At 53.0% G+C, this 27,842-nt stretch overlaps 1 protein-coding gene across 3 annotated transcripts; it reads left to right on the top strand.

Moving 5' to 3' along the window:
• On the top strand, window positions 1-27,663 carry RIPK4 (receptor interacting serine/threonine kinase 4). 3 transcript variants are annotated; one of them, XM_030806102.1, is made up of 8 exons: window positions 1-263; window positions 10,305-10,596; window positions 15,890-16,038; window positions 17,965-18,014; window positions 20,436-20,594; window positions 21,344-21,447; window positions 22,896-23,160; window positions 25,018-27,663. In XM_030806102.1, exons 1-8 carry the CDS (start codon window positions 82-84, stop codon window positions 26,175-26,177), a joined length of 2,361 nt encoding a protein of 786 aa, XP_030661962.1. In that variant the 5' UTR covers window positions 1-81; the 3' UTR covers window positions 26,178-27,663. The 3 variants fall into 3 exon arrangements, with proteins under 3 accessions (XP_030661962.1, XP_030661964.1, XP_030661963.1); XM_030806104.1 differs by lacking the exon at window positions 1-263 and adding an exon at window positions 921-1,113; XM_030806103.1 differs by lacking the exon at window positions 1-263 and adding an exon at window positions 1,155-1,195.
• The last annotated feature ends 179 nt before the right edge of the window (window positions 27,664-27,842 follow it).

Genomic DNA, 27,842 nt, shown 5'->3' with positions numbered 1-27,842 from the left:
GACCCACGGAAGTGACGTAACAGGGCGGAGCGCGCACCTGGGCACCTGGGCAGCCGCGGAGGCGCTGGCGAGACGCGCGCGATGGAGGGCGACGGCGGGACCCCATGGGCCCTGGGGCTGCTGCGCACCTTCGACGCGGGCGAGTTCACGGGCTGGGAGAAGGTGGGCTCGGGCGGCTTCGGGCAGGTGTACAAGGTGCGCCATGTCCACTGGAAGACCTGGCTGGCCATCAAGTGCTCGCCCAGCCTGCACGTCGACGACAGGTGAGCGGCCCGGGCGGGGCGCTGGGACGGCTGGGGCCCGGGCCGGGGCCGGGGTCTGGGTGCTGTGGTCCAGGGGTCCTGCCTCTCTCTCCCGAACTCACCCCCTGAGCAGCTTCGGGAGGGAAGCCAATTGCCGGCGAGGCCGCGGGGCTCCGGCAGTGTCCACTCGGCCTGTCCCGGCCGGAGGGGCGCGGGGGCTTTGGCGAGCCCGGGCGCGATCGCGCACGTCGGGGCCGGGTCAGGCGGCTCCTCTGGGGCTCCTCGGGGGCCGCGTCTGCCCGGACGTCCTAAGGCGCCCACTCGTGCTTCGTGACACTCCCCGAGTGGCCCCGGTTTTTCGAGGTCTCCAGCTCGCCTTGCGCCTCGGACCCGCGCCCTTGGGAGGCGCGTCCGGTCCGCCCGGGACCCACCGGGGCGCTGCGGTCTGCGCAGGGCTTAGAAAAATTGCCGTGTGGGCCTCTGGGCTTTGTGAGTGGAGTTAGCCTCCGTTCGACTTACTTAGTAATTTACGTTGGAACACAAATTGGTGTAAGACAGTAATTATTTCGGTCGGAAGCTTCGGCTTGGCTCGGGCGAGGCTTCCCGGGCGCTTGGCGCTTGCGCGTTGGAGCTCCGGGGCTTGGGCCTGGCAGTGGGGTCCGGCACGGGGTCCGGGGTGTTGATCCGTCCGCCCAGCGTTTCCTCGCCGCACACTCTCGTTTTAGCTGACTTAATTTCGAGACCGAACCGCTAGGGAAGGGCCTTGCATTCATGCTCTGTGGCCGTGCCATGAGGCCCTTCTGCACCCCAGTTTCCCAGTCCAAAAGTCAGAATGGAACGTGCCTGTACCTACCTAGCAGGAGTGTTCAAGGTAACAAAGACGAATGGGAAGGACGCAGAGCCGCCCCTGTTAAATTCGGTGGGTCGGTTGTCGTCTGTGCATAATTTAAGAGGTAGGGAGAATGTTCTTGAACAGTACCTCTTTGTTGTTGTAGATTTCACTGTTTACAGTTGATTTTGATGGTTTATATGTAAGGCTCAATTTAGCACATTTTAATTACTTATCCTTTAATGAAGCTTACATTCTACATGGCAGCTATGCTTGTATTTTACCTAGAGATTCGCTGGACACATACACTCAGAAGCGGCTCCTTTTTAAAATACCATTTAGCCTTTGCTGCCTGGCAGACCTGGTTTCGAATGCTCGGCTGATTGAGTGATGGGGCCGCTAAGCCCCGGCTTTTCTGCAGAATCGTTGTGATGCTGGTGTCTGGGGTGGCAGTGCCTGCTGCAGCCCCATGCCGTGACTATGACTCTTCTGCGGATGAGAGGCCCGTCCTCTCCCTTTGCATTTTCGTCCTTGGCTAGGAGACTACACAGCAGAGCTATTGGTGGCTTTTTGCCGTAACCCTCAAATCCAGTGTTTCTTGGAAACATCAGTAGAGTGGTGACGAGTGTCATCAAATCACCACTAGTTCAAAGGTGAGATGCTGGCCCAGGCTGTGCGCTTTTTCTCCCCTGCCTCAGATCCTGGGAACTTCTCAGGCCAGGAGGAGTGCTGTGGTTATTTTGATGAAATCCAAACCACTTTGAATACCAGCCAGTGGTTAGGTTCTGAAAGGGAACCCTCTCCATAAGGGCATTCGTTTTCTCTCTTGGGGATGTGTGTGAGCTTTAATCATCAGCGAAAATTTTAACACCACTTTCTTGTATTGGAAGAGCAAAGTAAACAAGCACCTCCCCGGCCTGACTCACCAGCTCACATCCTTACGATCTTCTGTTATTTCTAGCGACCAGTCCCTTATTTCTTGGGTGGCCTAGTTGGAGGGAGGCTTTCTCCACTTGAGGCGGATCACTTAGGATATTGCATAGCTTGGTTGAAAAGTGTTTTGTACTTTAACTGGAAGCCTTTCCTGCCCTGCCCAAAGCAGACAGGTGGTGGCATGTCCGGTGGCTAGGTCGAGGTCAGCTTCGCCTAGCAGGAAGCATTTCACCTCCTGTGCTCTGCTGGGCCTGGTAGAGTAGGTTGGGGCTTTGCCATGTGCAGCAGTGGCTAATCGTTCTGAGAAGTTGGTCAAACCCCGGCTCTTTGTGAAGTTTATTCCTTTAGGTTAATTATTGACTGTATTCAGCTTGAGGTTCTTGTTAGGAATGTACATCAGCCCCACTGTGCTCCAGGAGCTGGTTGCATTGCAGTCTCACAAGGTTGCACCTAGGCCTTGAAGTAGTTGCTGTGCCACTTGCCCTGCCAAATTTCTCAGTGCTTTTCTGACGAGCTGCCTCCCACCCCAGCCCCTCATATTTGCAAGATGTTGCCTGAATTGGGGGATAGGATTTTCCTGGGGTCTTTGTGTGCAGCCCCCGGCCCTGTACCCCTTCTGCCTAAGTCTTGCTTCTCTCCTCTCACCCCTGCCACATGGGTCTGGGCCTTTTCCAGGCTGCCCGGGGTCAATTATGGTCTTCTCCACTTGTTGCATAGGAGCCACCACAGACAGGTACAGGTGCAGGTGAGGCTGATTTTCATTGGCCAACGCTGCTTGCCTCTCAAGGTGGTCTGGGGTCTCCTGGCTCCCTGCAGCTCCCCTGGGCCTGGCCTTTAGCCACCCCTTGGCCACAGCACCTGCTCGGGGCTTCTTTGATTAGCAGGCTGCGCCAGGCCATGTGAGCATGCTTTTCTGTGCAGGAAAGGTTGGGGGGCTGCCTAGCCCCCAGACACTTAGCGAGGCTCCCAGGGACAGGAAGTGCCTGCCAAGGGGCCCTCCTGGTAGTTCACAGGTGACACCCCGTTGATCTGAGGTTACCTTCGTCATGGGGCTTGGTGCCTCGGAGGGTCCTGTGGGGTGGCTTTGGAGAGACAGCTGGCCTCCCTGGCTGACCCTTATTGTGGGGGTCACAGGGCCTAGGGTGGGGTGTAGGGATGGGTGCTGTGACCAGTTTGGAGAGAATAAAGTGATCCCAAAGGCCCCATTCCTCCCCTACCAGCCCCCAGCTAAGGGGATGCTCAGAAGAAGCCGGTGCCTGCGGGGCGCCGGCTGGGAGACGCTCCTGCCACATTCAGCCCCGGCTGGTCGGGGCGAGCCTGAGCAAACCCCAGGTTTGTAACAACAGAGCTGACAATTGGACAAGCCCGTTTCTTGTCAGTTTTAAAAATAGCTGTGTGGGAACCCCTCCGAGGCTCCCTGAGAACATAATTGGATTGGTGTGCAGAAGGTCTCGCTGAGAGGCATCAGCTAACAGATGATGAAACACATTTTCCGGCTGCGTTTTCCCGAAGGTAGTTGCTAGGTTTCTCCTTCGGAGCTCTTTGTTATCTGAGCAGTCTCACCGCCTCCCCCACCTCCCTGCTTCTCACTTTTCCCTTCGTTTATTGCTTCTCCACTTGCACAAGACCATGTCCCGGGGCCGTTCTTTCCCTCTTTCCAGGATGCGTGCTTCCAGGGGAAACCGCAGCTGGCCTGGTCCACAGGTCTTTGGAATTTCTGAGCCTGGAGAAGAACCTTGGGACTTCTTTAGGAAGTTCCTTTTAGAAATGATTAGCGTGATGATATTTCTCGTATTTCTCGCTACTCCATTGCCCTCCCTGGGAGGGCGAAATACACTTCGGCTAGCCCTAAATGAGGAGAAAACCGAATTCATGTAAGTGCTACTCACCGTATCTTTAAAAAGTTGAACCCCAAGTTAATCCTAATTAATGCCCAGAGATTTTTCATGTGGAACCCAAAACAGGGCCCAGGACGCTTTCGCGGGGTGGGGGGGCTTTTCCTGTTCCTGCGTGGAAGCAGAATTAGCAACGCTTTCCCCAGCAGTGAAGGAGAGGGGAATAGGATGCCCCCCCCCCCCCTCCACTGAACTGTGCCTAAGTGTAGCTGCGCTTGGAGCGAGGCACAATTTTTAGGCTGTGTTTTAATTAACACCGATGAAAGGGGGTTCTGGTCAACCCAGAAATGTTGGTTTCACTGTCAACAGTAAGAAATGCGATTTGGAGATGGTGCGAATGTGACTGTGTGATGTTCTGTGCTCCCTGGCCGCCACCCCAGCACCTAGGCTGGATTCGGCATCTCTTCGTGTCTTAAAATAATGATAATAGTAATAAATCTACATTTCCTTTTGTGTGGTCATCAGAATAAGCCAGAATCATTAAAATAAGCCAGAAACACTGCTTAGGAGAAAAAAATGTATTAAAAAAAATGGTGCCATTGCTCAAAAGCAGTCGGTGCGTTCTTTCTGTGCTCCCAGCACCTCAGCACTTATTAACCTCCCTGATCAGAAAAGCCTCTTCTTGCAGCTTGCGAAGAGGCCCTTTCAGGCTTATTGAATTGCAAATGCCGCCGGACGACACCCGACCCCAGAAGGGCTGGAGCTTCCTAAAGCCACTGGAGTTTCCCAGACCTGTGCCTAGGGAGCACCTGAAGAGGGGCTGGAAGGAGCGGTTGTGTGGGTTTTGGCCCAGTGGTTACTGGATGATAAACAGTGTGGAAAGTTTCTGAGGATATGCTGGTGCTTCTGGGTGAAATCCAGGCTGGTAGGCAAGGGAGCCGCCCCACCTCCACTCCTGGGTCTCAGATCTCCCACAGGGTGGTCCCGGGACCCCCTTCCTCAGCTGGAATCCTGTCTACCCCAAGCCAGTTTGGATCCTGCTGTCACGACACTTTTGTCTACGGAAACAATGACTTTTTTTCCCAGGACAGCTGATTTTCCTCGAGAAAATGCCCTCAAATGTGTGGCCCATGGAAGGGGGAAGTCGTGCCGGGCTCCCTTCAGGCAGTTGCGCAAAGCTGGGGTGGACTCCGTTAGGAGATTCCAGCTGGGATCCACTTTTGGGAGCCAACCGGCAGCAGTGGCCTTTTTGTTTGTTTCTTGTTTCTTTTAAAGTAAGGTAAATGGGGTCTCTGTTCTGCAGAAAGAGCCCAGGGCAGGGAGAGTAAAGTACTTGCTGAACTCGGTGCGCTGGGGAGGGGTGTGCAGTGCTGCCAGCCCGTAGCTGTTAGAGTCGCTAATGAGCTTGCTCTGCAATCAGAAGTCACCTGGGTTTTATGTATTAAGCCCTTTGGGCAAATAAAAGAAAACACTATTTGCGGAGTGGCTCAGAGCTTCCACTTAATAAGCTACTCAGCCTGCCTTTGATTGACTTTGTTCTCAGAATACATGTTTGTTATCAGTCAGCTGTGGCTTAGAGAGTTCACTCTCAGAATGTCTACTTAATGTGGAAAAATGACCCTTGTGAATGGCTGGCCTCTAAACACCCGAACTGTCATTTCCTCAAAACCCTCCAGCGAGGAGGGTGTGCCTCACACGGTTGCACGGTGGATGTGGGTCTGAGTCCTCTGGAAGGACTTTCGCCAGCGCCCCGGGGCAGAGTGTCCAGAGGAGGGAGGGCCACACTGGTAGGGGAGGGGTGGCACGCTGGCCACATTTGAGCAATCGGAAACAGACAAATCATAACTCTGATTCTTAACAAGACATAAAACAGAAGCAGCAGCTGGTACCATGTCCCAGTCCGACGGTTTGGAAGTTAGTGGCTGTTGCCTGGTTGGAAGTTGTGCTGGTATTCCTTTAAATAACACCAGCCGGTGTTCCCAGAGGAGGAGAAAGGCTGGCAGCTGAGAGGTGTCATTTTCCTTCTTTGGTGACCGGTTTCATTTTAGCTGATGCTTGACACTGGCATCAGGCCCTTGTCTTCCTTTTTTCCCAGTGCTCATTGAGACTGGGAACACAGTTGAGAGTCCCCCGATCTGATCTGCACCCCCCCGTCCCTTGATGGGTCCCAGAGCCTGGTCCAAGCCTGTGGCTGCAGGGAGAGGGATTTCCCCTGGAGGGAGGAAGCAGCCGACGGTATGCTGGTGATGGGGCAGCTTTCAGCTCAGCCCAGGGACCCCCACAGGCTAGCACTGCACACTGGTGGGCATCTTGTTTTCCATTAATTGGTCATTTAACCAGAGTGCTAGGAAAGCAGGCCACGCTACCGTAAGTTTTGTCTTATAATAATTTCACGTTCATTCCTGATACTTGCTTCACTTGTTCCCAAGGCCAGTGGGATTCTTTGCTCCTTGAGTGTATTCAGACACACTCTTGACCTGCCCACCCCCCACACCCCCAGCTGCTCCTCCTGGGGTGCTCCCACGTCCACCGTGGGGGGCTGCCTAGTGACCCCTGGTGCAGCTATAGAGAGGTCCTGCAAGCCTCTCTCCTCCACATGCAGTCAATGGACCCGTCCTGCAGATTCTTCCAACAGAGTGTGTGTGCCCTGCTGGCTTCCCCTCTCCGCTTTGCCAAGCCCAAAGGGGTCCACAGCGACTGCTCCGCTCTGCTGGCCTCCCGGGTGCCCCTGGACGCTGCGTAGGTCTCAGCCTGCCCAATTCTCTCAGGGGCCCTTTCGTATGCTGACTTCTGACTTTGGATCTCTCTTGATTCTCCATAGCTCCCTGGACCTTCCTTTCAAGAGGCTTAGATTTTTCAACCACACTTCTCTTTTGGGGGTAATTCTGCATCTTCTTCCTTAGAGGGTATACGTAAACACCATGGAGACAGGAAAGGGACCTCTTGTCCTTAGTTCTGACATATAGTGGATTCAAGCGAGCACTTGCCCATACACAGCACTGCTTAAAATAAAGGTCAGGTGAGTGCTGGGAGTACTGAAGTGGTGATTCTGGACAGTAGTAGTTTATTGACTGAAAATGCACTCACTTGGTTTACATCGGGGTTATTCAACTTGGCACCATTGGCATTTGGGGCCGAGTAATTCTTAGCCTTGGGGCTGTCTTATGCATTGTAGGATGTTCGGTAGCATCCTTCAGTTGTGACAACCAGAATCTCTCCAGACACTGCCCAGTGTTTCTTGGGGGGTGAAGTTGCCTCTAATTGAGAACCAGTGGGCTATGTCCTGAGACGCAGAGCCCTAGCTGCAGGGCTCGCATTGTGGGGGGCAGACAGGCTGAGATCTCCGAGCCTTTGGTACCTGTCCGATGTATGGGAATTTCCACAGCAAGTGCTAAACAGTAGGATCCAGGGGTTCCTGCTGGCCTTTCCTGCAGGGAAGGTGTTTTCACTACAGTAAGGGAAGCCTGGGAGGGGCTGAACTCTCGCAGGGGTGGTCAGATCATTAAGAAATGGATGCGTTCTGTTGGCACTGTTTTGGATTCACCAGCAGGAGAGGAAATGGGAGCCACTGAGTGATTTCCCAGCACCTGCTCCCGGGTTTGTCACTGGGAGGGGCAGGCCTGTGTCCGAGCTCCAGAAGAGCCTCCTGCTGTGGCAGCGGACACTGGGTTATAGGCAGGGACTTGGGCTGGATGCTGGATTCTGGGGGAATTGTCTGGAGGCCACCCCAGCCAGCTGCCTTGCGTGGCCTGTGTGCGGACATGGAGCTGCTGGGTTTCCTGCTCTAGGATCTCTCCAAGTGTGGTTCTGAACGTTTCCTTTAGGGAGCTTATTGCTATATTATTAGAAAGCAGATTGGCTGGGCACAGTGACTCATGACTGTAATCCCAGCACTTTGGGAGCTGAGGCAGGCGAATCACTTGAGCCCAGGAGTTCAAGACCAGCCTGGCCAACATAGCAAAACCCCGTCTCTACTAAAAATACAAAAAATTAGCTGAGTGTGGAACACCTGTAATCCCAGCTACTCTGGAGGCTGAGGCATGAGACTCACTTGAACCTGGGAGGTGGAGGTTGCAGTGAGCCAGGATCATGCCACTGCACTCCAGCCTGGGCAACAGAGCAAGACTCTGTTTCAAAAAAGAAAAACAAACAAACAAACAGATTTTCCAGCCCCAACCTGGAATATATTCTCAAGGAGTAAGGCCTGGGAGCCAGCATTCCAGCCAGCTTCCTGGGTGCTTTCTACCATGTCTGTGTTTGGGGCTGCTAACCTAGATCCTGCATGGCCAACGTGTGTCCTCGTGGGATTCAGCCTCTTACTCTGAACGCATTCTGAGACTTTTGACCTATGATGCTAATACAGACCATTGCACTGGGATTCTAGTCTGTGAAAACACAGGCTGTACCAGGGAAGTGACCTTAGACCAGAGGTTGGTAAACTTTCTCCACGAAGGGCTAGAGAGGCAACGTTTTAGGCTTTGCAGGCTGCAGGGCCTCTGTTGCAAGGACTCCTCTCCCCTTTGAAGTGCAAAAGCAGCCACAGCCAGTATTTAAATGAATGGGTGAGACTTTCTTCCAGTAAAAGTTTATTTATACAAACAAGGTGGCACGCTGTGGGCAACCATTTGGCAGTTTCTCAAAATGTTACACATAGAATGTGACCAAGCAATTCTGCTCCTAGGTATATATCGAAAAGAATTGAAAGCCAGGACTCCAGGTGTTTGTCCCCCAATGTGTGCAGATGTACAGCATTATCCACAAGAGCCAAAAGGTGGAAATGGCCTGCACCCACGAACAGATGAACAAAACGCAGTACATTCATGCAGCAGAATATTACTCAGCCACGAAAAGGAAGTTCTGATATATGTTACAGTGGGAATAGACCCTGAAAACATGCTTAATAAAATAAGCCAGACACAGAAAGACAAATTTTAGATGCTTGCGCTTAGATGAATTTGCCTAGAACGTAGAAAAGAAGTTACCGAGGATGGGGATGAGGGAAGGAGTTATTGGTTAATGGGTGCAGAATTTTTGTTGAGGATGATTGAAAAGTTTTGGGTGTAGATAGTGGTGATGGTTGTACCACATTGTGAATGTGTGTAATGACAGGGAATTGTACACCTGTGAATGGCTAAAGTAATAAATACTATGTTATGTCTATTTTACTACATTTTCTCTCTCTCTCTCCATATATATACGCATATATGTATATATATGCACATATACATGTGTATATGTGTGTGTGTGTGTGTGTGTATATATATATATATATTTTTTTTTTTTTTTGAGATGGAGTCTCTCTCTGTTGCCCAGGCTGGAGTGCAGTGGCACGATCTCAGCTCACTGTAACCTCTGCCTCCCAGGTTCAAATGATTCTCCTGTTTCAGTCTCCTGAGTAGCTGGGATTACAGACAGGCGCCACCACGCCCGGCTAATTTTTGTATTTTTAGTAGAGACAGGGTTTCACCATGTTGGTCAGGCTGGTCTCGAACTCCTGACCTCATGATCTACCTGCTTTGGCCTCCCAAAGTGCTGAGATTACAGGCACGAGCCACTGCACCTGGCCTATATTTTTTATTTTAAAAAATAGCTGGTTGGATTTGGCCCTTGGCAACCCCATGCTTTGGACCTGTGCTGTTTCATTAGTTTGAGTGTGAGGTTGGATTCAGGAATAACTGGGCCAACTCAGGTATTGGGCTTAAACGGAGAAGGTGAGTTGGGTTCCTTGAACATAACTAGTTACAACTTTTTTTTTTTTTGAGATGGAGTTTTACTCTGTCACCCAGGCTGGAGTGCAGTGGCGTGATTTCAGCTCACTGCAACCTCTGCCTCCCTGGTTCAAGTAATTTTCCTGCCTCAGCCTCCCGAGTAGCTGGGATTATAGGCATCTGCCACCATGCCCGGCCAATTTTTGTATTTTTAGTAGAGATGGGGTTTCACTATGTTGGCCAGGCTGGTCTCGAACTCCTGACCTCAGGTGATCCATCCGCCTTGGCCTCTCAAAGTGCTGGGATTACAGGCGTGAGCCACCACGCCCGGCCTAGTTGCCTAGTTACAACCTTGAGTGGAACCTCAAACTTCTCTTCCCTCCTCCCAGGAGAAGGGATTGTTGGCCTGCACCTGCAGTCTCTGAGACCCCTAAGCCTTGGCTCATGGCTGCCTGTGGAATTATTCACACACGTGGACCCCCCCCACATGTTTTATCAGTGCAACCTGTGAAACGATTAGAATCTCCCTCCTCCCCACTTGTGATAACCCTGTGGTGCATCGGTACATTTTGGCAGCCTCAGGACTGAGACTCTGGAAAGCCCTGCATTCGTGATGTGACATTAAAGCGTGCCCCGTGTGTGTGCACTTGAGGCATTTTCTCAGCCCTCTGGAGCCGTTGTCTTCTGGCCAGGGTGCTGTTGCATGTTTGTGGCTGAGTGACCACTGCATGTCCTTCATGCCTTTGAACTTTTTCAGGGAGCGCATGGAGCTTTTGGAAGAAGCCAAGAAGATGGAGGTGGCCAAGTTTCGCTACATCCTGCCTGTGTACGGCATCTGCCGCGAACCTGTCGGCCTGGTCATGGAGTACATGGAGACGGGCTCCCTGGAAAAGCTGCTGGCCTCGGAGCCATTGCCGTGGGACCTGCGGTTCCGTATCATCCACGAGACGGCGGTGGGCATGAACTTCCTGCACTGCATGGCCCCGCCGCTCCTGCACCTGGACCTCAAGCCCGCGAACATCCTGCTGGATGCCCACTACCACGTCAAGGTGGGGGGCTGCACGGTGCCCGAGAGAGCTGGGCAGGGAGGGCCTGTGTCTTGGGGAGCAGCGTATCAAGGGGTGAAGCCCTGAGGTCAGGACAAGGGCGGAAGAGGAGGTGGTTCTTCTTGCAGGAAAGAACTTGAAACCGAGGCCTTTTGCAGCATGAGGACTGCAGGAGCCTAAGCTTGTCCTGGTCGGTATGAAAACCACACACCGTGTAGCTGGGGGGTGGGCTTGGTGAACGTGGGGGCTGTTCCCCCAAATCCTGGCATATGACTCATTCCGGAAAAAGATTACCGGTTTGTGGGTTTTGGTCTTATGAAATCAGGTTAGAAATCAGCCCGTGGGCCAGGTGTGCCCTTGCGAGAGACCTCAGGCTCTGCAACGAAGGGACGCATTTCCCTCAGTGTTTTCAGGAGCTCGGCGTGGTGGGAATGTGGGGGTCCTCTGCAGTGGGGTCCTCAAAGTGCTGTGGAAAGAGGCCGTGAGGAGGGGCTCGTTGCCTCTGTCTGCCCCTGCATAGAGTGTGGAGCGGCAGCGTGTTGCATTAGTGCAAGGCCTGGGAGCTGGAGCTTGCTTTCGCTTCGCTGACAGGTTTTTGAAACACAGAAAAGTAAGAGAGAGAATATAACTGAAAATCAGCATTGCCGCTGGGCCTTGGCAGGTGTTAGCATCATCACCTTTGCATCAGGGCTGTATTTCCTTGTATCTCCTTTGATGGCCTTCGTGGCTAGGGTTGTACTGTCCTTGACATGTGGTGGTTACACCTGGCACGTTGTAGCTTTTCCCCACGTGGTGATGTTCACATGCTCTTGGGAGGCCCAGGGTGATATGCTGGTCCACACGACACTGCTGTCTGCCCTGGGAGTGAGAAGGAGCCGAGAGCCATGGCCCAGATCCATGTAGTTCATGCAGGGGACAAGCAGAGGAGTCCCCTGCCTGGCTTGGCTGCGCTACTGTTCCTGGTAGCACAGCACTTCCAGGCCTCTCTGATGGCCTGACCATTAATTAGGAGAGACCTGAATTCAAGGCCCGGCCCTGCCCCTGAGCTCTTGGGTGGGACGGGAGTGGTGGCCCGTGTGGCATGCGCACGGCCGCTCCCTGTGCCCAGACTCTGCGGACGAGTGCATCTCGCGTGCCTTGCTCAGCCAGGGTGGTGGTGAGGAGGTCAGTTTTTCACTTCAGGCAGTAATTATAAGTTGTCTCTTAGGTAGGTGTTGCCCAGTAATAAGATTTCAGCTAGAAGATGAAGCACCGTCCTGCTAAGTAAAGTAGGAAATTGAGACAATGGAGACAAACATCAAATGACTTGGCTTGAACAGGCTCTCGGGTGGTTTCCCGCATCTGCTTATGTTCTGGGACCCCTGGGATTCCCGTTTCCTGTGACGGGCAGGGCTGGGCCTCACATGCACAGGGCTGGGCCTCACATGTGGACCCTCCATTCCCGCCAACATTTACGGGCTTGTTTCTAGGTAGCGCAGGCCCTGGGGCCCTAATGACTAGTAAGCTCTGCCGTCCAACATGCACTAAATACCAGAAAGGGCATGCCAGAGGCTTCACCTGCAGGAGCTTCCCTCATCCTCAGAGCAGAGGTGCAGAGTGGATGGCGGCCTCTGGTTCTTGCTGAGTCTCGGCTCAGAGTGAGTAAATTAGCAGCCAGGATCGTCCAGCTGTAAGTCACGGAGCGGAGACCTTGATTTCCACCTGGCCTGCCACTGTGCTTGACATGAAAGAAACCAAATGACCACTGCACGTAGCGGTCACTTGGGGGCAGGGTATGTGGCCCGCAGGCAGGGCCTAGAGGCAGCCCTGTGGGAGAGGGTGGGAGCGCTCCTAGGGCTGGGCCTTCACACAGGGTCGGGCTTTTCTGCCCTCAGGAGTTGGGGGCAGGCAGCAACAGAGCCTTTAGGTGAAGGAAACAGCCCAGGAGATGCAGGGAGAGCTCTGGGCCTTCCTGCAGGGGCAGCAGGCAGCAGGGCTTCCCTGTCTTTCAGGACGGCTGCAGGGGGTGGATGCTGCCTGGAACTGCTTTCTCAGGGAGGCTGCTGTCGAAGGCACGCCAGGTGCTGGCCAGGAAGTGACAGGACATCTCTGCGTGGCACCCCTGGGACATCTTAGGGCCCTGTGTACCCTGACAGGCCGCAGGAAAGATTACTTTTGTGTGACATCCTTCTTAATCAGGCGTGTTAGTCACCATCAAGAAGCCCAAAAACAAACAGAAAAATGTATTTACGTGACATACTTATTTTTTCTTCGATATAGCTACTGGTGTGCGTAGAGGGCAGCAGGGAGTGTGTGTTGGGGTTCTGAGAGTCAGCGCCTTTGTTCCTGAAGACAAAGTGTGGAAGCTTTGCATGGACTGGCCACTGGGCTTCTGGGCAGTCCTTAATAGACAGTTACTCAATGCAGGAAAACTGTAATCTAGAATCCTGAAATTAGATCCTAAGTTGCCATTCCAGTCCTGCCATTTGCCTCTGAGATGGGTTACCTCGGTGCTCAGGGCTTGATTCAAACTGAAAATATCACAGCAACTGTCTGCTTCATAAAGTATATAAATATAAATAGTATATAAAGTAATAGTATCAAATTAATACTTGATATTATTCAACATTAAATATACTAAATACCAATATTAAGATATTAGTTGGAATAAATTTCAAGTTAAAAATGAAATAACTTGGTTTAAAATCTCAGGCTGCATTTACATATCCAGTTAGCCCAGAACAGACGCTTTTCAAACGGTCACACGTGGGTCACGTTCTCCTGTGTCTTTCTTTTAGGAGCAGCAAAGCCCTGGCAGGCTGCTTTCTTAGTCTTGACAGCTGGACCTTGAAGTTGAAGGACTGTGTGCGTGGGGGCAGCTGTGAGCCCTCAGCTCTTGGAGATGCAGAGTTGGGTGCTGATGAGAATGTTTGCAACTCTTGGGGCATTTGCTGGTCAGAGTGGATGCCACAGTGGCTCGCTGTTGAGGACACGGGGCGAGGGGCAGCTTGGGTGGGAAGATGAGGAAGGGCAGAGGGGAAATGCGGCTGGCCCGGGGTCCGAGACATGGAGGGAGGAGAACATAGAGGGTCAGTGACCCTCCTAGAATTCTCAATTCTGAGCTTGCATTTTGTTGCCAGAGATTTTACAGAGAATTTCTGCTCATTTTCTTTTCACCAAGTATAGTTTGGAGTGGCTGGCTCTATCTGACAAAGACAGGAGGAGAAAAGGCTGCAGGCTTGGGGAAGCACTGGGCTGAGATCTCTCTGCACCCCCGTCCTTTTTCTTTTTTCTTTTCTTTCTTAATGATCTCAGATGTCATTTAATTTTCACGACAAAGCTGCAGGATGGGTACTGTTATTGCCTCCTTTTACGAAAAAAGGAAACAGGCACAGAGAGGCTAATAGTCCAGGGCCACAGAGCTACTAACTTGTACAGGCAAGATTAGAACAGTGAGTCTGATACTTAACTAACTGTGGGAGGGAGATACTTTTTTTCCTACATTCAACCATACAGGGGGAGGAGGAATTGCCTAGAAAGTGTGTGATGCTTTCTTTATTTTTATTATTATTTTTTATTTTACTTTTGGTTCTGGGATACATGTGCAGAATGTGCCGGTTTGTTACACAGGTATATATGTGCCATGGTGGTTTGCTGCACCCATCAACCATCTAGGTTATCATCTAGGTTTTAAGCCCGTCGTGCGTTAGGTGTTTGTCCTAATGCTGTCCCTTCCCTCTTCCCCTACGCACTGACAGGGCCTGGCGTGTGATGTTCCCCTCCCTCTGTCCATGTGTTCTCACTGTTCAACCCATTTCTGAATTTGAAGGCTTTCAAGCCACTGATGACTGTTGAACTGAAACTTCTGTGCTCTGGAGCTTATTTGGAGAGTTAGGACACATTGTTGTGTCCCAGCGTCCAGCAGCCGCCGGGGTTTGCAGCGTCGGGTGATGGCGTTCCTGTGGGGAGCTGGCGCTTTCCCTGGGGTGCAGAGTGTGGCTCTCAAGAGCGGTGCAGGCCTGAAGGCTCTGGGAGAAACAGAAGTGGGAGGACATGAGAGCCGCTGGAGTCGAGGCCTTGTCTTGGTGCTGCAGAGAAGAAGGGCCGGTCCCTGCTCGAAGGCCTTCCCCCCACCTCCCTGCAGATGTGCTCAGGATCCCTGGAAGCCCGAGTCACGGGTCATAAATTCTCCCTGCTGTTTGGTGCTGATGACAGCAGCCCTATTGGCTCACCACATGGGCATGGCCAGCCCAGAATTAAGGCCTGACTCAGCCTCGTTTCCTGTCACTCCATGGGTGTGTTTAAGAGGAGTTCAAAAGTTAATGAAAAGGGTTTTTAAAAAATCCATATGCCTTGAAGGAGAGTTGAGAGCAGCACTCCCCCTGGATCAAGAGTCCCATTAATGCTGATGACTTGTGGCTTCTTCCCACACATGGTTTTCAGCAGCTTCAAAGAGGACTGAGTTACACTGGAGAGGGGAGGACAACTGGCAGGAAAGGGGATGCCCCCGAGAGAGGTCAGACGAGACCGGGGGTCTGTGAAGTCTCCCCAGTGAGCTCCAAGGTCACCTTTGCCCGAAGGAGACCTGAGACCTGCCTCCCCCGAATGCGGACGTCAAGGGCATTCCTGGAGGAGCTGGTGGCCGGTGCTCCTTGGGGCCCAGGCCCTGCCAGCAGAGGTGCTTATCAGACCTTTACTTGAACACATGTGTTTGAAGCAGCCAGCCAGTGTCTGCTGATCACAAAACACTCCAGATGGACGGGGCTCTGAGGCATGTGTTTTGTTTGCTTTAAAGTTTAAAGGGCTTCTGAAGGTGTGTTTCCCTTTAAAGGACTTGCAGCCACTTGCCTGCCAGCCTTCCCAGCTGGCAGGTTGCATAACCGGCTCCCCGACTTCCCTAGGAGCAGACCTGATCTTCACATGTGTCTCTCTTTACCTGAACCCTCTAAGGCTTGTTTTTTTCTCTTTATGCCGGCTCAGCCGGCTCTCAACCACAGTGGCAAACATGACGCCTTATAGAAGGTGGATTCTAATTCTTCTGGAGTTCTGTCCCAGAGAACTCCTTCCTTACAGTACGATTCTTTAACCTGCCCGTCAAATGTGCTGCTCCTAATGCCTCCAGGCTTGCTTCTGCCCCAGAATCTGTCTCCCTCCCTGCCTGGGGCAGGGCTACCTGGAGAGGCACAGAAACGGCTCTCAGGGGCTCCTGGAGAGCTCTCACCCACCCTCTGAGATTGCAGAAGGGAGCTTTTGATAAAGCATCATAAAATATCACTGTTGCAGGCTAATGAGCCCCGCTCTGATGGCTGTGTTGCAGATTTCTGATTTTGGGCTGGCCAAGTGCAACGGGCTGTCCCACTCGCATGACCTCAGCATGGATGGCCTGTTTGGCACGATCGCCTACCTCCCTCCAGAGCGCATCAGGGAGAAGAGCCGGCTCTTCGACACCAAGCATGATGTATACAGGTGTGTGACATGCCGCCCCCCATCCCCTGTGGGTGCCAGGGGCTCTCCACCTCAATGCTTCATGCCCTGAGCTGCAGCTTTTAGAAAGGCCTCGTACTACCAGTCAGAAATGGGGTTCAGGCCAGGCACGGTGACTCACGCCTGTAATCCCAGCACTGCGGTAGGCCGAGGCGGGAGGATTACTTGAGCCCAGGAGTTTGAGACCAGCCTGGGCAACATGGTGAAAGCTCATCTCTACAAAAAATACAAAAATTAGCCCAGTATGGTGGCGTGCACCTGTAGTCCCAGCCACTCGGGACTGAGGTGGGAGGATTGCTTGAGCCCAGGCGGTGGAGACTGCAGTGAGCCATGATTGCACCACTGCATTCCAGCCTGGGCAACAGAGCCAGACCCTGTCTAAAAAACAAACAAACAAACAAAAAACAAACAGAAAGGGGACTAAGTCCACATGAAAGGGGTAGGCGCTTGTAGAGTTCAGGGATTTCTTTGCCGTGAGTGTTGCTGGCCAAGGAGGAAGGGTGTTCCCAGGTCCACATTCGAGCCAGGCTGACAGCCCTGCCCTGTCAGAGCCTTGGCTTTATGGCTTGTCTGTTGGAAGAACCTGCTGCTTTCAGTGGTCCGGGTGTCTGTATGCATGTGTGTTTGTACTTTCCGAAATTCACTCTGATTTTGTGAGGTGAGCAGCTCATCTTCTTCATGGCATTTAACCTTTGTTGGTCAGAGATTAATCCCCAAGTCACCTAGTCCCTTCCTTTTTCAAATTGTAAAGGTCTTAATCACACAGACTTCTTGGAGAAGAAAAGTGGGTGGGAGCGTGTGAGCAGGCACTAAGCCTCCCATTGTGGCTCTTATCCTGCAGCACTGTGACTCTGACCCAGCATGTGAGCTCTGCCTTTTGGTCATTGCCGCCACCAGCAGCCCAGGCTGACTGGTTTGACAGTGGCCATTGTGCGTGTGCTTAGCTGGGGCTTTAAGCTGAGAGTTGCCTGGAAGTGTCACTTTGGAGACTAGTTGCAGCTTGTAGAGTTTGGGGAGAGTAAGATCCTCTCCATTTATTTTAGAGTTTGGAGTTCCAGCTTTTAAACCTGCCGTTTGAACTAATTTTCGATGGTGAATTTGGTGTCTATAAACAGCCACTCTCACCAACTCAGCGCTCCCTGGAGGCTTAGTTTTCGGACTTTCTTTCTTTCTTTCTTTCTTTCTTTCTTTCTTTCTTTCTTTCTTTCTTTCTTTCTTTCTTTCTTTCATCGGTTTGGGCACTTTGTTTGGTGTTTCCAGAGTAATGTACGTGAACGTATCCCTCATACATCTATGTATTTCTAAGCAGCCCCCGAAAAAGGCTTTGGGGCATTTGGCTGTATTGTCTTCTACGTTTTCTGTGCGCTTTCTTTAACATCCCTCTAATGATGAAATCTCAGCAAGCCTCTGTTAGGAATGCTGAAATCTCAGCAAGCCTAAGTTAGGAACACTGATCAGAACCAGAATCCATGTTTTCAGAGAATGAAATCATTGTTGGGGAGGGCATGGGAGTTGCCCATCATTCATTCATTTCTTCAGTAAATGCCTGCGCAGGTGCTCTGTGCCCAGTGCTTGCGAGAAGATGACGGTGAGGCACACAGGTGCTGTTCCCCAGGAGCTCACGCCCCGTGTAGGGTGGCACCCTCTTTGAGAGTCCCTCAAGTTGCCTGAAGATTTGTAGCCCAGTTGGCGAAGTTACTTGAGTCTGTCTGACATCTGAGCTATCAACGTGCTGGGCTTCACTATAGAGAATTTTCTCTTTTTAAAAACAGGAGAAATATCTCGGTGTCATGGCTCTGTCTTTGGAAGGCTTCAGGACAGGTTTCTTCACGCCTGTTGCTGTGCATGAGTGCATTCGGCTTTGAGTCTCTGTCTGTCAGATGCTAACGTGCCTGGTTTCTCTTCCAGCTTTGCCATCGTCATCTGGGGCGTGCTCACACAGAAGAAGCCGTTTGCAGGTGAGTGGACCTGTCTTTGAGGTGTAATGTGCTTGTCTCTCCTGGAATAATGGGGGGACACCTTGTCCTTTCTCTATCCTAAAACAGAGCCTGTGATCCACGCTCCCATAGGTGCTGCTCTGTGGTGTAATTTGCACGCAGGAAAAGACACAGATCTGAAGGGGACTGTTCAATGGAATTTTTTTAGGTGCCAGCTAGTTTTTTTTTTTTTTTTTTGGTAGTAAAATATATATAACATAAAATTGGTCATGTTAGCCATTTAAAGTGTATAATTTAGTGACATTAACTACACTGGCAGTGTTGAACAAGCGTTACCACTGTCTAATTCTAGAACATTCTCATCATGCTAGAAGGCAAAGCCCATGGCCATTCCGCAGTCCCTCTCCCTTCCTCCTGCTCAAGCCCAGCAATGACTCACCTGCTTTCTGTCTCCAGGGGTTTGCCTGTGTTCGTATTTCCAGCTAATTCTTTTTTGTTTACTTTAAAAAAAAAATTGTAATAAAATACACATAACAAAACTTAGCATGTCAACCATGTGAAGCATACAGTTCAGGAGCGTTACACGTACCCACGTGCTTGCGCAGCCAACCTCCAGAGCCGCTCAGTGCCATGGAAGTTGCATGCAGGAGCAGCGCCCCTGCCCAGCTTGAGAGCTGTGGTGTTTCCTTCCCCAGCCAGGCAGCCACCGTTCCGAACACCATCCTCAAAGTTGTCACACCTTGACTGACTTACCATAAAAATCTAGGACTTTTTAGCTTTGTTGGACAGATTCCCTTTTCCTCTAAAGACATTTTGGGGCTACTCATGATATTTTGTGGTGTGACCAAAAATGTCTAAAAATGAAGATGAGAGTCAAGGCCTAGCCCCTTGTTAGTCGGGCTCAGACTAGGAACTGACGTATGGGAAAGGTGCTGGGGCGAGAAGAGATCTTCCAGCATTGCAAGATCAAGTATCTTGGCAGCTTTAAAAGAATGCCAATAGAAAGCACAGAACGCGTTCTGCCAGGCCTCTGCCAGCCGGTGTCCGTCTGTGTTTGACCGCCCGTCGCCTTTCTTGCCTTCTGTACGTTCTCCCGCACAGTGGCCTGCAGCCCGAAGGCTTGTGAAATGAGGCAGTGTCTGGTAGATGAGGGCGTCTGATAGATGTGACACCCGAAGCCAGGCACAGGGGACAGGTTCAAGGCTCAAGCCCTTGTGCTTTATTGCTGAATGTGCTTAGTGTTCCGTTATTGGAACGCTAAGCATGTGGGAATTATTCGTATCCTACTGTTCAAGGTCATTGCCAAGGTATGATTTTTCCAATTCAAAAAATTGCAACCTCAGGCAAAAATGGGTTAATAGATAGGAGGGGGTTCAAGGTGCAGGAGAACAAGGCCTCTCCCCAGCTTTTCCAGTCTGTGCTTGGCAGCAGGAAACATTCCAGGTGTTTACTTCAGTTCACTTTCATTTTATTTAGAGGAGCTGTTGGTTTTGAAGTCTGAATAATCATGGAAATAGCCTGTTAAATACATAAGATATTTATTGCACAAGATTTAATGGGAAAGTGGAGCGAAACATCGTATGGAATCCTGGCAGCCGTGGGTGATTCTTGGCTGATTTTCCACACCTGCCGAGGCACTTGGCCTCTCCAAAGAGCTGCCATTCCACGGGCGGGTGTGTTTGCCTCTGGAGGGCAGAGAGGGCTGTTGGGAACAAGAAGCTTGGGGTCCACCTTGAGGGTTCCAGGCTAAGCAGAAAAAAGAACTTGGCCCACTGGAGGTCACCCTGGGCCCTTCCCAGTCAGGGTAGAAGTTGTGGCCATGATAATAATAAGCTAGAGCCCTGCATGCTAGTGGAGGCAGGCGGAAAGGACAGGTGCGGCGCCACATGGTGAATTGAAGGGAAGGAGCCCTTCCACACACCCCAACCCTGGTGCATGTGCAGGGGAGGCCAGCTGGGGACCTGAGCTTGGGATTGGAGTTGGAACTGAGGAAGACTTCTTCACCATTGTAGAGAGAGTTCGGTCTCTGTGGATGTAGGACGCTGTGGCTCCTCCATGGTGCATGAGCCTCATTCCCTTTGCTGGCTTGGGCTGTTGATGGAATGAGCCTCATAAGCTATTGTTCTCCTTTGAACCTCATCTTCCTTTGGATGGGATGCCCAGAAAGATCTGCTGTGTGACCAAACACACTGACTCCATCTGGTAGATCAGAACCCAGGGAAAGAGGTCGATTTCAAAACCATGAAACTAGAGGGCACGGTGCACCATGAGGGTGAGGGTTACAGGAAGCTCTGCCTGTGAAACGGGAGGGGAAGCCATCTCCCTGGGTTGGTGTGGGGATGGTCCCATTGGGGCCCCCGGCGAGTGTGTCGTTTCCTCCCAAGGGTGAGATGCTGCCACCCAGCCCTGCAGAGCCCCTGACTCGCATCCTTCCCTTGGCAGATGAAAAGAACATCCTGCACATCATGGTGAAGGTGGTGAAGGGCCACCGCCCCGAGCTGCCGCCCGTGTGCAGAGCCCGGCCGCGCGCCTGCAGCCACTTGATACGCCTCATGCAGCGGTGCTGGCAGGGGGATCCGCGAGCTCGGCCCACCTTCCAAGGTGAGCACCCCGGGGTCTCCCTGCCATGTTCTATGGGTGTCACAGGAGACAGAGGTGACAGACAGGACAGGGTCAGGGACCAGGCCTGGGTGAGAAACAAGGCGTGTAACAGGTGGGCCAAAATGAGCCCTGCACAGATAGGTTGGCCCCAGCACCTGCCTGTGGCCTCTGGTACTCATGGCTCGGCCACGGCAGCTGGAACTGAGTCGCCTCCAACCCTCCACCCCCTGCTCCCCACCAGGGCTGGGCTTGCCGCCCAGAGGAGTCTGTATGGGAGCCTGAAGTTCAGGTGCAGCCATGCTCATCCCGGGGACTTACCTGGCTGGTGGCCGGCGGCGTTGCCTTTCTCTTGGGGAGTTGACTTCCTGGGACAGATGTGTCTCTGGCATAGGAAAGTCAACCTGATGAGATGGAAACTGCTGCATTTAAAGCTTACGGCAGGAAACGGGATGAATGGGGAGCTCATCCGCCAGGTGCTGGCAGCTCTGCCCCCTGTGACTGGCAGGTGGCACTCCCCCGGGGAAGGCTTCTGCTTTGAGTCTGGTGAGGCCTTCAAATGATTACCGATGGGGGGCCTGGGTTTGGCCAGCAAATTGCCCATGTAGGGCCCTTGGGCTTGCCTGGTGAGCTCAGCCTGGGCTGAGGCATGTGAGAAATCCCCCAGCTCGTGGGGGCCCCACGTTTGTATGGAATGCGTGTGTACGCAGAAGTCATCATCCGAGTGACATGTCCCCTTTCTTCCCCACAAGAAATTACTTCTGAAACTGAGGACCTGTGTGAAAAGCCTGATGATGAAGTGAAAGAAACCGCTCATGATCTGGACGTGAAAAGCCCCCTAGAGCCCAGGAGCGAGGTAACGGGTCCTTCCCACAGGGGTCTTTTGTCTCCTCGGCTTCCAGGCAGGGATTTCCAAACCACTCCTCTTTGCAGACTCCCCCACCGCCCGGACCACTCTCCCTCTCTTCTGAGCCCATCCCGCACCCAACTCTGTTAGAAGTGTAGGTCCCATGGGGGCTCAGGTCCACCTGCCTGACTGCATCCCTGCCCCACCTCCTGTCTGATTCTGCGTGAGTGGCGGAAGGGCTTCCCTGACACTAAATAGCCACTCATTGGATGTGTGTGGAACCACGGGGATCAGAAGACCCAGCCCCAGCCGGGGAGGGAGAGCTGGTGTCTGAGTGTCTTTGCACCCCTGGCTCAGGGATCCAGTCCCTTTATAGCTGCCCATAAATGGTCTGTACTCTGATGAGTGCCACCTAGGTGATTGCAGATGTGATAAGAAGTTCCAAGTGCCAGGGCTGGCTAAATACCCTTTCAGGTAATGAGACTGGAGCAGACCTGTGAGGCAGAGCTGATAAGTGAGCTTTATAACGTGTTATCTGGTGTTGGGCAATTAATCCCAGGCTGTCGGTGTGAGCTCAGGAGATCAGGAAATATGTAGGGTGCGCCCACTGTCTCAACATAAAGTGCATGTGTGCCAGTGGGTCTGGGAGCAAAGGTGCCCGGGGGTTGCTGGTAAAGAGGCAGACCTGGGCCCTGATAAGGGAAAGAAGGCAACCAGCATGTGGGGGTGGCTCAGTACACCCAGCAACAGTACGGGACCTCGAGCTGTCCCACGAAGGTTGGGGATTTGGGGCAAACAGGTGTGCCTAAGGGAAGAAGCATGAAATCCTGTCAGATTCCACTCACCCACCAGAAACCTGCTGCCCCTGCAGTCCATGAAGAGAGACCCTTTAAAAGGCCCCATCGGTGTATGTCGGATTGGATCACCCCTCGTCCCTGTAGCCGGGCCCTTCCCCTTTCCCTCATCCCCACACAGCCCCCAGGCCAGCCCCTCGTGGCTCCGAGGGGAGGTCGCAGTTGTGGCCACGTGTGGGGGTCCTGCCCAGTTCCTGACTATCCTCTCCTTTCCTGCTAACGCTGGCCTGTGCTGGGCAGCTGTGTCCCGCCATGCATGCTTCACACTCTGCAGCTTGACACCGCCTGCCTTTTGTCTGGGTGACGCTGTGTGCAGTGTTACTGAGCAGATGGGATCCAGAGCTGCGTGAGGCTGGATTTTGCAATTTTATGAAGTCTATCTTAAGATGTCTCTGTGCTGGGTGGGGCCAGCGCAAGTCTTTGTAGCTCCAAGTCTTTGAGCTCCCTGGCGCTGTGTGGATGCGGAGTCTGAGCTCCCCGGCGCCGTCCTTTCCTCCCCCATCTCCTCCCGTGGCCCACCTTGCTTTTCCGTGTTTGTGTCATGGGCGAGCCATGCGGGGTATGGCAGGGTCTTCACCCACCCCCTCTTCTGTATCTTCGCAGGTGATGCCCGCGTCTGCGAGGCTCAAGCGGGCCTCTGCCCCCACCTTCGATAACGACTACAGCCTCTCCGAGCTGCTCTCGCAGCTGGACTCTGGAGTTTCCCAGGCTGTCGAGGGCCCCGAGGAGCTCAGCCGCAGCTCCTCTGAGTCCAAGCTGCCATCGTCCGGCAGTGGGAAGAGGCTCTCGGGGGTGTCCTCGGTGGACTCCGCCTTCTCTTCCAGAGGATCGCTGTCCCTGTCCTTTGAGCGGGAGCCTTCAACCAGCGGTGAGTGGGGACGCCTCTTTGTGTCCCGAGAGATGCTGGGCTCGGTGGGACAGTTGACTGGACTCAGTGAGAAGCTAAACGGAATCAAGGGGAGAGTTTCTTGACCCAGCAAGAATTCTTCTTTGTGTTCTCTCTGTCTTAAGTAATTAATTTTGGGTGTTGGGCATGTGGCTCCGTCTTATGTCACTTAGCATGTGTGGGGAAGAGGCCACATCACCAGTCCGTGCAACAGTCTTGCCTGTGCCAGTGCCATGGGTGGAGGCTGACCTCAGGTCTACAGATTGGAAACCCCATCCAGTGCAGTGAGCCTGGCGAGGAGCTGAGCTCCACTCCCTGGCGGGCCTCCTGTCTCGGGCATGGCAGTCCCGCACCTTCTGCTCAGACGCTGCTGGGTACACACCCACGCCTTCGCATATGTGGGCTCCCCGTTCACAGTAGTCCAGGCCTAGTAACGTGTTGGTTATCCTTGGAGGTTTTAACACCAGGCCACATTTGCAAACCACCTGTTAGGGAGGAGCACTTCTCATTTAGCTAATCTTATCTTTTTATGTTAATTTGCATGGCTTTTGTTGTTGGAAGGTGCTTTTTTTCCTATCCCTGCCCCAGGGTGCTGGACCTGGTGCTTGTTCTGGCCTCCTTTCTGCCAGCTGCAGGGGTAAGATGTGGTCCTGCCCTGCTCCTGAAGGGGCTGCAGCTCTGATGGAAAATACAGGAATTTACACTCAGGGCTACAGCCACGGGGGCTGAGGGCCAAGGCTGCAATCTCCGGGGGAAGGAGAAGTTGGCTTTTCCTGGTGGATTGGGAACATCCTCTTGGAGGCAAAGACTTTTCCTGGATCTTACAGACTTCCTGGGATTTTTAGATTAGAATATTGGGGGCAAAGGAGGGTGTCTTGTTTTAAGGAAATGCGACGTAGACACAGTGGGGAAGTCCTGGTTCGATGGCAGATAAGCGGTGGGTGATGGGGTTGAGGAGGAGAGTCAGGGCCACGTCTAAGACTGAGCAGAAAGAAATACCACCATCTCCCATGGAGAAGTATGTTCTAGAACATTCTCTTTGGGTCTCATACTCTGAAATGACATCTTGTCTTCATGCTCGAGAGAGAATTACTTTACTGGCTCCACTTGGAATGCCAGTGTTCAAACACCAAGCCTGACTGGGAGGGTTCCGTTTTCTTAACACCTTACCACCGCCACCTTCCAAGTCCCCATGCGTTTCACATGAGGGTGGAGGAGAGTCTCGTTTCAGGGTTTCAGAATTCCAGGCACTACAGTAGGATTTTTGTGGTAAATACAACTTTTCATCCTGAGCGCTGGACTAACGTCCTCCTGAAACGAGAGGCTCGGTCCCTTCAGGATTATCATAGAAAACTTCCGACTTGACCTCCCCAGGTCATGAGGTGCCACTTCGAGGTGGGGCAAGAGCTGGAGCAGCCCCTTCCAGCTCTGGTCACCATCTCTGGAGGCTGCTAGGCCTGGGGCATCCGTGGGTGGCAGGTGCCAAGGCTTCCAGGCAAATGGGGACTCTGGCCTGGTCTTTTTAGTCTGTGCCCTTTTTCCTTTCTTTAATGAAGGAATGTTTGCAGTCACTGCCATCTCTAAGCACCAAGGGGGCTCACCACCCCGCAGGACCGCGAGAGTGGGTTTTATTTTGCAAACTGACTAACGAGCACCTGGGAGACATTTGCCGGCCTGCCCGGGGGCTCCCGCTAGGACTGACCTTAATCACGAGGCACAGACAACGCTCAAACACAGTCGGGTGACCAGCGAGCAGCCCGGAGGCCATGGCACTCCTCCAGACGCCGCGTCCCTGGGTGTGCAGCCACACTCTGACCTTTGCCTCTCCGCTCCCTGCAGATCTGGGCACCACAGACGTCCAGAAGAAGAAGCTCGTGGATGCCATCGTGTCCGGGGACACCAGCAAACTGATGAAGATCCTGCAGCCGCAGGACGTGGACCTGGCGCTGGACAGCGGTGCCAGCCTGCTGCACCTGGCGGTGGAGGCCGGGCAAGAGGAGTGCGTCAAGTGGCTGCTGCTCAACAATGCCAACCCCAACCTGACCAACCGGAGGGGCTCCACCCCGTTGCACATGGCCGTGGAGAGGAGGGTGCGGGGTGTCGTGGAGCTCCTGCTGGCGCGGAAGATCAGTGTCAACGCCAAGGATGAGGACCAGTGGACGGCCCTCCACTTTGCAGCGCAGAACGGGGACGAGTGTAGCACACGGCTGCTGTTGGAGAAGAACGCCTCGGTCAATGAGGTGGACTTTGAGGGCCGGACGCCCATGCACGTGGCCTGCCAGCACGGGCAGGAGAATATCGTGCGCATCCTGCTGCGCCGAGGCGTGGATGTGAGCCTGCAGGGCAAGGATGCCTGGCTGCCACTGCACTACGCCACCTGGCAGGGCCACCTGCCCATCGTCAAGCTGCTGGCCAAGCAGCCGGGGGTGAGTGTGAACGCCCAGACGCTGGATGGGAGGACGCCATTGCACCTGGCCGCGCAGCGCGGGCACTACCGCGTGGCCCGCATCCTCATCGACCTGTGCTCTGACGTCAACGTCTGCAGCCTGCTGGCACAGACACCGCTGCACGTGGCCGCGGAGACGGGGCACACGAGCACTGCCAGGCTGCTCCTGCATCGGGGTGCTGGCAAGGAGGCCGTGACCTCAGACGGCTACACCGCCCTGCACCTGGCTGCCCGCAACGGACACCTGGCCACTGTCAAGCTGCTTGTCGAGGAGAAGGCCGATATGCTGGCCCGGGGACCCCTGAACCGGACGGCGCTGCACCTGGCTGCCGCCCACGGGCACTCGGAGGTGGTGGAGGAGTTGGTCAGCGCCGATGTCATTGACCTGTTTGATGAGCAGGGGCTCAGTGCGCTGCACCTGGCCGCCCAGGGCCGGCACGCGCAGACGGTGGAGACTCTGCTCAGGCATGGGGCCCACATCAACCTTCAGAGCCTTAAGTTCCAGGGCGGCCATGGCCCCGCCGCCACGCTTCTGCGGCGAAGCAAGACCTAGCTGGCTGCCTGCGGAGACCAGGGGTCCACGTGGGGCTCTTGTCCTGTCCTGTGTTCCTCGTGGGGATGGAACGATCCTGCGTGGGGCCCTGTTGTGGCTTACCTAAACATTGACCAAGCAGAAGTGACATGGTGCCATTGGGAGGTGGCTGCTGCTGACCGGAGTGTCCCCTCCAGGTGAAGCTGGCTCAGGTGCACATGCCCGCTCCATCATCGATCCAGGCACCTGCTGTCGGAAGGGACCATGGGTCAGAATCATTTCGTTGTGCTCCTAATGGGCCGCTGAGGCTGGTCTCTCAGTGATGAAGCCCCAGGCGTGGAAGCATCCACTCTCTCCTGAGACGAGCCACCTTGGGTCGCTGGAGCTCACCAGTCTTGAGGGAAGAGGTGCAGGGGAAACCGTGTTTTTTATCTTCATACATGACGGTGGGCAGAGAGGCCTGTCTTAAAGTTTCCATGGAATTGTTTTATAAAATATCTTAAGAGATGAATGCCTTATCAGCTGTTGCTTGAAACCTGTTAAAAATGTTCATAACATTGGATAGTCTAGTCTGTAAATGGTGACTAAGTAGTGGGGTTGGCTTTGAAAACAATGTTTTATGCAACAAGGAACGAATGGTAGCAGCCAGTTTTGCGGGACGTGTGTGTGGCCATCTCTTAACCATTCCAGTCTGTTACTTCGGTGAGTCCTTGTGGACAACCACACACACATGCCCACGTGGTACTAGCTGCTGTTCATTTCTCATTGCCTAAGATGTTTTGGGAACTCTAGAGCCACAGGCATAAGAGTCATTAAAGAATTCTCCCTTTGTAACCTCAGTCCTGGGGACTGAGGCGAGCCCCTTCAGGTCACTGGAGTGCACCAGTCTTGGGGAAGAAGTGCAGGAGAAACTGTGTTTTTTATCTCCATACACAGTATGAAGATGAAATTACCTAGTATGACCTAGACAGAGACAGTATTACCTAGGTAAATGCACTGCTCATCTGCGCCCTTTCCAGCCCTCATTTTTGTTAGGTGATTTGGGGTAGGGATGGTGTTTTGGGGTATAGAGGGAGTGTTTCTGACCTGCTTTGCAGACGTGCCTCCGCACCTCAGCAGTTTGGGGTGTGGCCCCAGGGCAGTTCTTGGATGTAAAAGATGTGGCCATCTAGCCTCATAACTTCACTGTCACCTGTGTCCCATAGGGTGCCTTCTGAATACTGTTATTAGAATAAGTTTGTTGCAGAACGTGACCCTGTGTGCAAACATGTATCGTGGCCTGGATATGATAGAGATTGATATTAATGTACCATGTATGTTAATGTGAATCTGTGGGCAGGATACTTTTCCATGACAGGAAATATCCAAGCTGTTGAAACTGGCTATGTTTTAATATGCCTCATTGTGCCTTTACTGTATTATGCTACTGTTGTGTGGACTGCATGAGGGACAAAAAGTTCCATTTGATGGCAATAAAGCAAAGTACTTGCCTACTTTTTTGAAGCTGGTTGAGACTGCTTTTTCTTATCAATGAGCTCGAGTAATCTGATTTCTGAAAACCAAAGGCTTGAGGCAGTGACGGAAGCTTGCAGATGGCCCTCTGGAAGGGCTCCTGTGTCCTGAATTAACCCAGGCTGTGGGGCCCCGAGAAAGCAGAGGGTGGAGCCGGGCGTCGTCGTCCTCTGC

Source organism: Nomascus leucogenys, chromosome 25 (genome assembly GCF_006542625.1).
Source record: "Nomascus leucogenys isolate Asia chromosome 25, Asia_NLE_v1, whole genome shotgun sequence".
In the NCBI taxonomy this organism is placed as follows: domain Eukaryota; kingdom Metazoa; phylum Chordata; class Mammalia; order Primates; family Hylobatidae; genus Nomascus; species Nomascus leucogenys.
The sequence above is the reverse complement of the archived record's forward strand: the minus strand, read 5'-3'. Positions and strand labels throughout refer to the sequence as shown.

What these genes read in the sequence shown, in the direction of transcription:
- RIPK4 (XM_030806102.1), top strand. Translation starts at nt 82, where the DNA reads ATGGAGGGCGACGGCGGGACCCCATGGGCCCTGGGGCTGCTGCGCACC. An exon ending in ACCAAGCATGATGTATACAG is followed by an intron (nt 16,039 to 17,964) that starts GTGTGTGACATG and finishes TTTCTCTTCCAG; the next exon opens with CTTTGCCATCGTCATCTGGG. An exon ending in CCCTAGAGCCCAGGAGCGAG is followed by an intron (nt 21,448 to 22,895) that starts GTAACGGGTCCT and finishes GTATCTTCGCAG; the next exon opens with GTGATGCCCGCGTCTGCGAG.